The following is a 14139-nucleotide window of genomic DNA, read 5'->3' as shown; positions in this document are numbered from 1 at the left end:
ACTATTCCGCCAGTACGCAACCACAGACAGTATTTATTTAGCAAAAGCATAAATTCGTTAGGAGTCTCCAATTCAAGCAGAGAAAGTGTCAGACCGAGTATGATGGTCTCTTTAAAATCCCGTTTCATTTTATTGAAGAAGTTAAATCATGTGAAGAGTGATCCAAAATTGCTCATTACGAAAATGGCTGATCTATGCAGCACTGGTAACGGCAGCATGTATGGCATCTGCAAGATGAGGAACTGTTTTTGAACTAAGACCTGCCATGCTGATCCTCCTGCAAAGAAAGGGGCGGGAGAAGAACAAAGAATTTAGGCGCATGCTTCATGTAAGAGATTGTAGAGAAGAATTTCAAAGAAAATGTTGAGAATCAAATAAGGATGGTGCTGCACTACTTTAGTTGGTCTAGTTATCTAGATGCTCCACGCCTTCTAGTCTTCCATTTCTCTGCTTACTATGAGCATTCGACCATTTAATTATACATAACTAAAAGGTAAGTGACGGGCCGCAAAGTTATACCAGTGTAGCTGGAGTTTCAGTATGGCCAACACAAAATGCGCAGCAACCAAGTGGGTTCTTTTATGCTGTGGTTTTATAGAAGGTTGAGTCATTTATGGTTGACCCACACAACCCATCTTCCATGATTTGTGCTTCTTCATTTGTGTAAACACAGTTCACTATGGGAGCCAATGACCACAAGATGAGTCAAAAGCTTTCAAGAGAATAAATTGTTGACGGGTTTGTGCCTCTCAGCAAACCACATTAACCCAGAAACCCAGGCACATGTACAATTTTTCAACAATAGAATGCATGACATGATTTTCCTGTGGAGAAAACGAAATCTCATTCTTTCATGCCTGAACTTGGTTATTAACTTTGGGTTATATTAATACTTTAGAACAATGAGATATAAAAACATAATTGAAGATGATCAAATGTTCAATGAATGGAGGTTGTTTATGCATGTTATCAGATGGTGAAGCATACAATGAAGATGAGTTGCTACTCTGACTCCATAGATGGTAATCAGAGCAATAAGTCACACACATATACATATATGTGCTAATATATTTATATGTACATACATATATATAGAGAGAGAGAGGACGTGAGGAAGGAAACTGAAACTTCTGCAGAATAGGTTTATCAGTATGGAAAGACTATGATAGCCTACTTTAACAGATAGAAGCATCTCGTAACTTCTGTAATCTGTTAAGGATTCATTAACACCAAATAAGTTGCTCTAGACAAAAGCAAACTACTCTCACACCATTTAGCCTTGTAGCACACCGAATTCTCAGATGCAAATTATCTATGCCAAGTTCAACATTTAAGTACTACTAGTTATCAGGTGCAAATCAACAATTAAATTTCTTACCCATCAGATGTCATGTATATATGGTACTCCTTCGTCATGAATGCAACTTGATTGGTATTCAACCCTGTAAATGTGAACATCCCTATTTGCTTTATAATATGACTCCAGTCGCCCGGTGTCCCTGTCAATACATTAGCAAATTTGAAAGACGAACACAATATATATAACAACCGACAAACCACCAATGAGATTATAATGAGAAAAGGTAAACAAAGTGCAGTGGTAATCAGATTTTGACCTGTGCTACAAGCATAAATTATCAACAATAGAACATGTCCAACTATTCTATAACAGCCATATACATACAACAATAAGGTTCCCATATTAGGATAAGTCAAAATACACTATTCACTTTCCTTCTCTTCTCTCTCTCTTTTTTTTTTCTCTTTTTACTGTCACCTCTCTTTCTGACTGTTTTAAGAGTTGTGAATTGGAAGCACAAGTAACAAAGAAAACTGGATCATTGGAATCCATTAATATTCTGAGCGCAATAAGTCAAGATTGGAAGCACTTAGAGTTGATTCCGTCAAGGCAAAAGAGAAGATAGATGCATGGGCGACACTGGGAAAGAATGAAGCTTCAGGAGTAAGCTGACGAGTGCAGTAAGAAAGAATTATGGAGAATGCCCAACTATAGTAAAATTATTAAGTTTATCAAAATTGTAATGTTTGTATTAATGAACCTTGTGTAACTACAAGTAATTTGTGCAACAAACTTACAAACATGAATGACTAACTATCTAGAGCAAGTCAACAGCAATCTTATAGTCATAACAAATCAATATTACTTTCAAAATGCTCTCATTGTCTCAATTCTTTTGTTTGCCAACTTCTTAAGTCTTAGATCCAGTTTCATGCCTCAAAGTTGAGAAATTAAAGATGCACAACCTTTCTCAAGCTTGGGTCATAATAGTCATCGTCATTCGATGTTTGTTACTAATAATCCAAGTGACTCGTTGGGCTAATGTACTTTGGGGGATAATTTAGCTCTCTTGGTGGAAAGACGACATAAGTAATGCTAAAGCATTTGAGGCTAAAATTATTTTTTATAATGTTACCTTACATGGAAATGAGTAGTATTTGGTAGGAAGACAAGTCTAGACGTCAAAGTTTGTGATTTTTTTGTATAACAAAAGCCAGGGATTCAACTAAAACATGTATACATTCAGGAAATGTAAATTAAGCTCTGCATAGGGAACGTAAATCAAGATATGCATGTAATATGATCCGGATTTCATGTTATCTATAGTGATATCATATCTTTTGGCATGTAATCTAGTTTATAATTTAATGGGTAACATTTCTATTGGGGTCTTGTTATGCAATATATGCAATTCATGCTTACATATATCAGAGAGAGACTCTTTACAAGTGCGATGCTGGATTATCTTAAGTTCCACATACTCTTCATATACAAGTCCTTCCTTCTTTTCATGGTTCATTGCTCACTTCGGCACATTTTTGAAGAGTCACCAGTAAAAACCTTAATTACAGATTTGTTTTCATGGATCTCTAAGACATTGACCCTTAGTCAATATTTTCATTAGCCTTCTTGTTCTAAGGCATGGATCAAATTCATGCCCCCATGAAAAAAAAAATGAAAAAGACAGGTCGATAGATATATGTTTATTTTTAGTTCGACCCAATAACAAAGTAAAAAAACAATTATAAATTCATTGGATTGTGACATATATATAAGCAACCCAAATCATCTTACCTCTAGCACATAAAGCATCGTAAAGTTGCTGGCGCATGCTGATAATCCTATCAGCCATGGCTTTCAGCTCAACGGACCATTCTGTATACATGTCCCTGTATGTCGACCATGACGTTTAAGAGGCCAGCAATACAATGTCATTAGGAAGCAAAAGTGAATAGTCATCACTTGGTCAGCAAGTAAAGAAAAGAATGCAATTTCCTTGTACTAATATGATTCAGATAATCTGTACCCGTCCTTCAATATGGTAGCCACAATAGATGCACCGTGAATAGGTGGATTAGAGAACATTGGCCTGATGACCAATTTCAATTGGCTTTCAACCCTGGTCGCAACGTCTGCAGTTTTGCATACCTGTGAATCAAAGTTAGCCTCTGGTATGACATTGGTGATTTAGGAGGCAATATAAATATCAGGATAAGTAAATTCTTAGCATTTCGATTGACTTTATCTCTCTTAATGCTCTACACTAGTTCATTAATGCTATATCTCTACATGGATCTTTTCAGCAGAGCTATTAAACAATAATTAATGATCTTTTAATAACTACAAACTTGATTTGATTCATGACACTTGCATACTTTTTGAATTTGATAGGTTGTCTATCACAACCAGCAATGCATAGATCCCTTTTTCTTGATTATTTCCCTTTCCTTGACTATTGCCTAAACCCTCACCGTCACCAACCACCCAAGAAGAACCACATATTCAACTTCCTCATTGGTGTGTGTGAGCACCTCTTTGGAAAGAAATGCTGTCTGTAAACTTTAAAGCATAAAAATTTTCAAGTTTTCACCAAAATACTATTCTTATAAATACAATTGCATTTAAAACCAAAGGAATGATCAATAAAACGCCTGGAATTGCAGGTGTGAGACTCACAATGCTAAGAGCACCAACTCTTTCACCATATAGGCCCATGTTCTTAGCATAACTTTGCGCTGCAAGGCATTCTCCTCCATCAGCAACAAACAATCTAATAGACTCTGCATCCGCATCAAGATTCCCGCTAGCAAAGCCCTACAAATTAGAAACTCATTACATCAATTACATGACGCAATTGGGCAGGTTGTTGAATTCAAAATCAGATTTGCCAAGTAAAGAAGATCTATCAGAATTGCAGTAATTTGTAACTCTATTGTTACAGAAACAGTTCTAACATCTAGTTACATCATTACCACCTACCTGATATGCACTGTCAAAAAATGGCAGCAATCCTTTTGATCGCATCAATTGCCTGATTTGCTCCCACTGATCAGAAGTTGGGTCTACCCCTGTTGGGTTATGTGCACATGCATGAAGAAGAACTATTGCCCCAGATGGTGCACTCCCAAGATCTTCCAAGAGCCCTATATACAGAGGTACGGTAGGGTATAGATTATAACAATTGTAACAATCATTTCAGCAGAAGTGAGCTAACTTCAGAAACAAAATTTTATTCAGCACTTCATTCAAAATCTTTGAATAAGTTACTGCAGCTTAGATGACTTATTTTGAGACTAATTCGAAAATCCAGATGGACCCATTAGAGAGTAAGAAAGAAAAGGAGAGAGAAAAAGTAGCAGTCTAACATAAAAAGGAGGGGAAAAAATGCCACAATGAAAATGAGAGTCTAATACCTGAAAAGTCCAGGCCTCGTGTACTTGGGTCATAATATCGATAAGACTTTACTGACAATCCTGCTAAAGTGAAAACCTTTGGATGATTTCCCCATGTAGGCTGGGGGATATATATGGTTTTCTGGCAATAGAATTATACGCATTTTATCAACATGCCTTCAAGATCTTGGAATTTTTACTGACAGAATAAAGTGAAGGCCAGTGACTTACTTCATGATAATGTCTGGCCAGAAACTCAGCTCCAACCCTCAAAGAGCCTGTACCAGACAAGCACTGGACAGTAGTCACCCTATTCTCCTGAATGGCGGGGCTGTATTCACAGTTCAAAAGACAATCAATTAATCTAGAGTTGATATAAATATAACTTCATAAAGATGACAACTGGGAATAAACAAAATAATATTAGTACACTAAGATTTTTGCTCATTATAAAGTTCAAAAAAAGCAACAGAACAAATATAAGTTATTAATCAAGAAAAAGTTTTAAATATGCAAAAATATGAATCTACTTCAAATAACCACAATACATAGTTTTCCACAGCTCCAGAATAACGCAGCTGTTATAGCTCCACTCTTGTTTGCTTCTCACCTTCCACGAGTTGAAAATATTTTATTCAAAGACAACAGTATAAAACTTCAACAACTTTGATACAATTCATTGAGCATCTCTATGTTAGTATGAGATGATTCAGCCTGTACTTCAAGATCACCTCAAAAGAAAGAATTCCATGATAATCCTTAACATTTCTTCCGGCCAAATGATTTCGTCGAAAGATGACCCTAATTCCGCTTAACAAGGAACTTGTCGAACAATTAAAAAGTCCGATAGACCATAAAGCAATTGCTTCATTCAGTAAACCAAAATCTAAGATCCACTTTCAGTTCCAACCAGGTGCAAGTCCAACTCAGTTACAGGTTCTGTTACCTGTTAGCTCCAAAAATAAGCTTGGCACTCAATTTGTTAAAATCCGCCAATCCAGTAATTGGAAGATATTCTTTCACACGGGACCTGTACAACAAGAAATTGAAAATTACAATTTATATGTCACCACCCAATTCAAAATTTATGCGCATTGACAAACTTACTGATCATTCACAAGCATTTGCTCTGCCTTTCTTACTACATTGAGAACAAGAGGTTTTCCTTCCTGGCATTTACCAAATACAGAGAAACCAGTTTTGTTTTTAGATTAAAACATCGGATCATCAAGCATGATAAATTGTACATAAAGTTTTTCCGCCACATTCCATTTCTTTGATAAAATACATTCTATCCTTCAGAGGAATAACGAACAGACCTCGGTTCGATAAGCACCAACACCCAAATTCAACTTAACTGGGCTCTGATCTTTGTTGTATGCAACAGTAACCTGTTTCATTTATGATCCAAGATCCAAACATATCAGCTCAAATAAAAAGCTAAAATTAAAACAAAATCAGCGTCATAGATTATTTGCATGACATAGAAAGCAGAAATTACAAAAGAACAAAACTTCATTCAAATTGATCTGGAATCATTTCTGACTCCAATACCGAAACCACAGTTAAAAATCAGCAAAGAATAAAAAAAAGGAACGAGAGAAGGGGGAAACACAAAAACAAGGGATCCCGGATGTTCCTTCAAATGTTTCCAAAAACTACAATCCACAAAAACCATAAGAACAAAACCAGCAAAAAGATGTTAATGTTACGTTACCCCTAAGATGGGATCTTCAGGGGCTTGGACAACGCTGGCGAAAACAGAATCAGACATTCTTCGGATTCTCAGAAACTTGAGAAAAGAGGGTTTTTGTGTCACAGTGAGGCTGGCTTCTGGTTACTGTTGAACTTCTGTATCAAGGTAATGCGTGGGGAAGTGAGGGAAGAACAAGAATGTTAAAAACTTAAAAGCGTGACCGAGGGGAAAGGAAACAGTGGGCGGTTGGAACCGAAACCGGAGCATAATTTGACTGACCGTTTGTCCGCAATTACAAGGAGCTGACGCGGCGATCTGTGGGCTCTCCACTATTTTACCACACTCCAATTGTTTCAAAAGTTACGGATCATGTTTTAGTCTACGGGTTGAAAATGTTGAATGCAATTTATCATTTGTGAAATCATAAATAAGTAAATTATCATTGTATTAAAAAAAAAAATAATAATAATTACATTCTTCTATTGTGAGATTGATATAATTATACAAATTTTTTATAATTTGAAAAATTGTATCCAGCATTCTTGAAGTTTGCTTCCGTTTAATAAATAAATTTTTAAATTAATCAAATTTATCGAATTTATTGATATTAACCTAAAATATCAAAAAAAAAGAATCTATGTTTATCCCAAATTGACTTTATCACTGAATTGTAATAAGTCAAATAATTTTTTATGATCAAATTATTCTCATACGTCTTCACGCATTAATTCATGCGAGGAGGTAAATCTTCACAGTTATAAGGATAAGTTAGTCTGAATAAAATTATTTGACCTGCAATAAATCATTAAGAAATCAATTAAGAGTAAATATCAACTTTCATTTGCTTTTTTTTGTTAATATCATCAAATTCAGTAAATTTTGACTAACGAGGAGCTTACTTCAGGGGTGTTAGATGTAATGAATAGATACAATAAATACACAAAAAGTTTTCATAGAATTATTTTATTAATTTGGTAATAAAATTAAGTTATTAACTATTTATTCTTTTAAATAAAATTGAATAATTACATATTCGGCTTTTTTAACATATTTTCTTTAAAAATTACGATAAAATATATCTATTCATTTTTTTTTTCCTAAAAATATTTATTTTTTGGTTAAGTATATATATTTATCAATTTCTTTCAAAAAACATATATGAGCTATTGGTTATATTATATTTATTGTGTATTACTATATATATATATATATATATTAATATATGCTCCATTTTTAATTTAAATTCTTCACTTATTAAAAAATTAATTAAAAAATAATTTGGTGATGATTTAATGTGCAAACTACTAAAACGTATTGAAAATAATATAATTACTCAAAGTACGAGGGATATTTTTGTCCAACCATAAGAAATGTAAAATATATCAACTTGCAGTCAATTTTTTGAAGTTTTAATCATCACAGAAAATAAATAAAAATTAAAAACATCTCAAACTACTTATCATTTATAATATTTTATTATATAATTTAAACTATATTAAATTAATAATATATAAAATATAATATAATATAATTTAAATAAAGATTCCGGCAAAAATACTTGCGACATTATCAGCATTATATTTGCAAATTGCGGGTAAAGGAGATTAATGAATGTGTATTTATATAAATATTTTGATAGCATTGTTACTTACTTTTTGTTTAATTCGTCTAACAAAATGACCTCATTTAAGTATGTAATTAATTAACTCTCAAGTGTGATTAGTATTATATTAAAATTAGGGATAACTACATTACCCTCCCCTGAGATTAGGTGTAATTACACGTAAACTCCATATGGTTTGAGAAATTACATCTAGCATTCATGAGGTTTACTTCTGTCCAACCAATAAGTACCCTTATTAGTCTAAATTTATTAAATTTTCTTATGTTAATGAAAAAGTTTAATGAAAATTGATGTTTACCCTTAATTGACTCAATTGGGATTGGTGTATTGGGCATCATTGACCTTTTTTATATTTTTCGGGCCAAGTTTTGTTTGAGCTATACATATTAATTTTATTTATTCATGATCAATAAAAGTTATTTTACCACGATATTTAATTCATAGTTATTAAAATTATAGCCCATAGCCATTTTTTATGTAGTGATATAGATAGATACATAGATAGGTATATATTTAGAATATAGATAATTAGTTATTAGTTATGGATAAAACTCTTCAGGGTAAATTAAAATGGACTCCCCTAAGATTTCCTTAATAACAAATACCACCTTATTTTCTGAATAATTACAAACACCCCCTAAAATTACGGATATCCTAACAAATATCCTCCTATAATGAGTTGTCACAAGGGGCATTTGTTAAAGTATTTGTAATCTTAGAATGGTATTTGTAAGTTTAGAGTGTTTGTAATTTTGGCAAATATCAGAAGAGCCCATTGTAACTTACCCATCGTTTTATTATAATTTATTTTCGTTAGAATTCTATTTTAATTCAACTATGTAAGAATTTCACAACTATTATATAAAAACTAATTATAAAATTACTTATTTGTAAACAAAATATAACTATTATTATATGAAAAAGGATATAATTAACATCATAACAACAAAAAAAAAAAAAATACAACATGACAAACTATTCACACCTCTCGAACAAAACCACCTTAAGATGCATTGGCTATATATATACAATGTAACTATGCTCAAGGAATGGGGGGTGGAGGTATCTATAATCTCCAAACAAACAAGAACAAGACAAGAAATGATAATTATGCTAAATAGCCTTAAATGATCCTTAGAACTTTGACTCTAGACTATAATCCTATCTATATATCTTTTACAAACATCTTTTTACATAATTAATCTATACTTATCAGCTAAGCTCAGAGCTCCATCTCAGTATGTCTTGTTAACAATTATAGCATCTTTCTCTATTTAGTTATCTGATCAAAGAAAGAGTAATGATACGCCATAGACAAGAACCTTTACCAGGTGGAGTTACAGAAATGCAGGGTTAAACCATCTCACCAGATCAACACCAAGGGCCAAGTAAACTCATACTTCCCCCTACACAACTGGAAGGAAGAGCAGTTGATGTGTGAGCTAATTTCCGATTAGGTTCTGAGGGTCTATATAGTTGCAGGAGTTCCTCTCTACTACTCTCTAGCTTGTGTCTTCACTCTTCATCTATCTCTATATTTGTTGCTCTCGCTCCTTTAGTGTCGTGCAATCGGACTCTTCAGACCGGTCATATCAATCTTATCTATATATAGATACTTCTTAAGGGTACTACTAGCATATTTAAACGCTCCATTGTCCTCTTCATCCTTGGGAGGAGGAGCCTCCACGTTAGCCGTTGAAGCACTCTTGACAACTTCCGGCTCAGAAGGCTCATCTTTCCAGCCCATGAAATCCGAAAGTGTCATTGACGTAGGTGTTTCAGGGGCAGGACTTAACTTCTCTGCCTCTTCTTCAGGGTTTGGGGGGTTGCTTATCGTTGGTGAAGGCAGGGGGTCAGTAGGCTGCTCCACTTTAACCACAGCAAGTGATGGATTTTGAGCCACTGAATCAGCATATAGAACGTCTTCTATGCGGGACATCACCGTGTTGGCCAATGTTTCCAGTACCCTTGAGTAGCTCTCTAGGACAGACATACCTACATCCTATAGAATCAGATTGAAAACACAGTGAGCGATTGTAAGATTAAGAAGGATTGGAAGGGAAAACTCAATATTGGTCTCTTTTCCTACTCTGTTAAATTGGATTTTGCTTATGTCAAGTGAGGATTGAGGAAGTCCAGGGAACTGATGTTTTAACAGGAGCAAGATTGTCTCTGCTCTTTCTTCAAAAAGCTCTCTCTTCTCAGCGCTCACAGCTAAACCCCATCCAGATTTCGCATCCTTTTGGTGCATCTTCCGTTTCCATATCACGATAGAAGCCTCAATTCTGTTCTTGAGGTCAAGAACTTTGTGCTCGGACGAAAGGTCCATAGTTGATAGGAATTGCTGAGGATCGAAGAACTCAACAGTAATGCTTCTATAGATTAATTCTCCCAGGCTCGCTTTGCCATTCTACAAGAACAAAGATTATGTCAAATGTTTGAAGTATGAATATTCTAATAACAGATTTTTCCCACAGTCTGTCTACTTTTCACACACCCTGGGAAGGGATTCAATGTAGCTTTCTGGAATGTCTATATCAGAGAGTATTTGAGCATTTATAGCCATGGATGCTTTGAGCACTTGATTCACTGATTCCTTTTGTTTTTGCAGAAACTGACGCGACTCTTCAGACAGTCCATTTGGTGGAACCTTCACTGTGGGCAACCACCATTTGTCACCTCTTTGGACTCCTTTTTCAGATTCATCAGCATCTTTCGACACGTACCAGAAGTCGTGCTGATTCGTGAAATTATCTAGGGTGGCCTGTTCATCATCGTTACATCATAATTACACACTGTTTAGTTGAAATTTCACTGGGAGAATAATTGCGTTTGAGCAGATTCTTACGAGGAGCATTGCATCAAGCTTGCGTAAGGCTGGAATGTTCATGAGAAGGTCTTTCCTTTGCTGTGTCGTCATTATCTACCAAGCCACAAAAAGATATATTTGGAACTGTCATCACTCACAAATGCTGAAAGCGTAAGAGTGACGAATGGGATGTTACCTCCATGCTTGTTCCATCTTTTGATTTCTGTTCAGAAGCAACAAATTCGACTATATAATCCGTGACTGATAAAAGCCAGCCGATTTCCTTCTTCCACCTTGCCTTCCTCTCTGGCGACATGGGCTCCAACTTCGACTGCTCTCCAAAAACCGAAGCTGCACGGTTTTGATAGAAACGGATACATTAGCTATAGTTAAACAAATTACACTGTCTGGATTTCATCTGTGAATCTAGCAACAATCTGAAAATAAGCAGACAAGAATCGAATCCCAGTAATTCGTTTTTCTTGTTCATTTCCAGGCTCACCTGCAAGATTCGTAATGGCGTTTGACAGGGCTAAAGCAGAAGAAACGCCCTTTCCACCACCTGACATGTCCTCTCCCAAAAGCAGCTTTGCAAATCTTTCCTTCATCATATCCATTTCTAAACCAGACACAAGAATTGACATGAAACTCAAAAAAGAAAAGCACTTACATTAGAATTATGATGAGGGTACGAATCATGATACTACAACGTTCCTAATTCTTGCAGGAGTACGAGAAAACCAGAAAACCTTGGATACATCAACCGGCATGTACCCTCAAATTTAAAGATAAATCCAACAAACCCTCTCAGGGAAGAAAAAAGACAACGCGATTCCTCGGAAGCAGTGAACTTCTTCGCAAAGTTCAGGGTGGCGTTGCCATTTCTTTCCATTTTTATGGTGAAAATTTTCCGTCTATAAGTGTTTTCAAGAGGATAAAATGAAACCAATAAACATAGCAGTGCAATTACCATAAACATGAAGAATGTATACCTGAAACCTCCTTTTTCTTTGGTGCACTCCCTGATTTAGCTCCATCATTAGAGGGTGGAGGAACAGGGTCTTTATCCATCGATCCATTGGCAACAGCAACTACCTCTGGAGCTGCCTGCAATTCAGCATCGTCTACAGATTTTAGCGGGACTTGAATATTCTCATCCGTTCCCTCCATCCCACTTGCCTGATCAATTTCCTGCATTTCGTGTAACTTTGAAAACGTGGATTTCTCTACGCAGCGTTCTGGTTCAACCATCATCTTAGAAATCTAACTAAGAGGGGAGACAAAAACCACATTTGATTGATCATGGTGGGCTTCGTCCAACATTAACAGCGAAAGCACACAAGGGAAAACCCCTCCCAGGGACCAGTACTAACGGAAAAGGGGCTCTTCTTCCAATCCCTCCAAGTTGAAAAGATGCAGTTGATTTCTTGAGTTTTGCGTGTGTTGAGCTGAAATGGGAAGTGGGGTGCATGTTTGATGAAGCTGCAGGTTGGCACAAGGAAAGAGAAGAGAAAGGAATAAACAAGGAGAAAGGGAGTGGAATGAATGGCTGCACCTTCCAATACTGGCAAAAAACCCGGGAAAGCATACAAGGTCAACCAACCAACTCTTTCTATTGGTTGGTTGCCTCTCTCTCCCTCTCTATCTCTCTCTATTTGAGTACAGAGTCTCTTCCTTCTAATTATGAACTCTCTAAATCAACAATGGTCATAAATTAAAGTGAAAAATAGTTGAATTATGAGACCACTAGATTGGCAATTTTAACTTTAGCGAAACAAAGAAAACTTACCTTGACTTTGATATCAAGTTGAGTGTTTTATTAAGTTAAAATTTTTTGATTGATTGTCCTGAATTTTTTAAGTTATTTTTTTTTATTAAGTAAGATGTAACGATCGAAGATTTTTCAAATATAACGATATTTAATGCAATCAGTCGGAAAATTTTAGCTCAGACCTGATATGGCTGAATTTGAACCAATCATATGACAAGTGCAATACACTTATTGTGTGATTGGTGTACAGTTCAGGAAAAGTGACTAATCACATAACAAGTGTGATGCATTTGCTCTGTAATTGGGTTGATTCGGCCAAACCTAATTTGGGCAAGAATTATTCAGTCAATCATTATCTTTTGTTGTACATTTTATTTTAATTTTCATATACGACGCATACAATATAGAATCATTTTCAATATTAGAGGTAGTTACAATGACACCCCTAAAATATCATCGCATTATGCAAAATTACCGCTTCAATCACACTAGGCATCTATATTTATAACTCAATTTCTTGTTTACCTTACTGATCAATACAAGAAATTCTATCCCATTCATTCAGTCACTAAAGCCACATATTTAAGAGTTTAAATAGGTCTCGAAGCGTATAAGAGACATTGTTATTACAATACTGAATTCTTTATTGGAATCCACCTTCTACGTTACATGCTTTATGGTCGTGTCCTAAATCGCTAGTTGTGAGTAAAAATGTCTTTAATATAGATATATATAGATACAAGGACCACATTTTTCAAAGAAATTAATTTGGTAGCAATACAAAGTTTTCATTTTTGCCTAATCTTTTAACATTTTTATGTAAAGGGATAATTATACTCTTCTCCCTTAAGGTTTGATGTAATTACACATAAATTTATTATGATTTAAAAAATTATATCGGTACCTTTAATAGTTGCTTCCATCTAAAAGATAGGTATCTCTATTAGTGAAAACTCACTAAATTTATTAATATTAACAAAAAAATTGAATAAAAATTGATATTATTTTCTATTGACTTCTTACCTACTTATTACAGGTCAAATAATTCTTTTTTATCTAAACTACCTTATAATGGTGAATATATACGTTCTCATATGCATTAACATATGATGATGTATAAAGGTGATTTGACAGTATAAAATTTTATTTGACATGCGATAAATCAATAATAAGTTAATTAGTATTTTCACCAAATTTTTTTGTTTAATATCAATAAACTCAGTGAATTATGACTATTAAAAAAAATATTTATTAAGTTTGAGAGTATTACATATAATTTTTTAAATATATAAAAAATATATATATAATTATGTCGAATTTTATGAGAGAAGAAATACGATGTTTTATAATACTTTAACCAAATTTAAATAATTATCTCATAATTTTAGGGGTTCTAGTGGCGTAGCGCCTGCCGACTTTAAACAAGGGGAAGATGCAAAACCCTAGCTTCCATCCCGCCTCTCTATAAGTACAGAACTTCCATCCAACGTTTCCCTGCCCACAGGAACACACAAGCAGAGAGGGAGAGAGTGCGGATTTACAATGGT

At 34.7% G+C, this 14139-nt stretch overlaps 2 protein-coding genes across 2 annotated transcripts; both read right to left on the bottom strand.

The window, feature by feature from the left end:
- Positions 1-13: 13 nt before the first annotated feature.
- On the bottom strand, positions 14-6631 carry ASP2 (aspartate aminotransferase 2). The gene is made up of 12 exons (XM_011080010.3): positions 6410-6631; positions 6012-6083; positions 5800-5861; positions 5639-5722; positions 4924-5023; positions 4714-4834; positions 4280-4443; positions 3977-4114; positions 3327-3448; positions 3095-3189; positions 1379-1499; positions 14-277 (listed from the first exon to the last, which is right to left on the bottom strand). The coding sequence occupies exons 1-12, from the start codon at positions 6464-6466 to the stop codon at positions 193-195; spliced, it is 1221 nt and encodes a 406-aa protein (XP_011078312.1). The 5' UTR covers positions 6467-6631; the 3' UTR covers positions 14-192.
- A 2331-nt stretch (positions 6632-8962) lies between these two features.
- LOC105162086 (rop guanine nucleotide exchange factor 9) lies at positions 8963-12446 on the bottom strand. Its single transcript, XM_011080011.3, has 7 exons — positions 11814-12446; positions 11324-11440; positions 11018-11172; positions 10861-10935; positions 10510-10776; positions 10102-10422; positions 8963-10014 (listed from the first exon to the last, which is right to left on the bottom strand). Exons 1-7 carry the CDS (start codon positions 12073-12075, stop codon positions 9568-9570), a joined length of 1644 nt encoding a protein of 547 aa, XP_011078313.1. The 5' UTR covers positions 12076-12446; the 3' UTR covers positions 8963-9567.
- Between the last annotated feature and the right edge of the window lie 1693 nt (positions 12447-14139).

Source organism: Sesamum indicum, linkage group LG5 (assembly GCF_026168435.1).
Source record: "Sesamum indicum cultivar Baizhima isolate 11 linkage group LG5, ASM2616843v1, whole genome shotgun sequence".
Classification (NCBI taxonomy): domain Eukaryota; kingdom Viridiplantae; phylum Streptophyta; class Magnoliopsida; order Lamiales; family Pedaliaceae; genus Sesamum; species Sesamum indicum.
The sequence above is the reverse complement of the archived record's forward strand: the minus strand, read 5'-3'. Positions and strand labels throughout refer to the sequence as shown.

What these genes read in the sequence shown, in the direction of transcription:
- ASP2 (XM_011080010.3), bottom strand. Translation starts at nt 6,466, where the DNA reads ATGTCTGATTCTGTTTTCGCCAGCGTTGTCCAAGCCCCTGAAGATCCC. An exon ending in TGGCCAGACATTATCATGAA is followed by an intron (nt 4,835 to 4,923) that starts GTAAGTCACTGG and finishes TTCTATTGCCAG; the next exon opens with AAAACCATATATATCCCCCA. An exon ending in GCTACCATATTGAAGGACGG is followed by an intron (nt 3,190 to 3,326) that starts GTACAGATTATC and finishes GTCGACATACAG; the next exon opens with GGACATGTATACAGAATGGT.
- LOC105162086 (XM_011080011.3), bottom strand. Translation starts at nt 12,075, where the DNA reads ATGATGGTTGAACCAGAACGCTGCGTAGAGAAATCCACGTTTTCAAAG. An exon ending in AGCTTGATGCAATGCTCCTC is followed by an intron (nt 10,777 to 10,860) that starts GTAAGAATCTGC and finishes GATGATGAACAG; the next exon opens with GCCACCCTAGATAATTTCAC. An exon ending in ACATTGAATCCCTTCCCAGG is followed by an intron (nt 10,423 to 10,509) that starts GTGTGTGAAAAG and finishes TTGTTCTTGTAG; the next exon opens with AATGGCAAAGCGAGCCTGGG.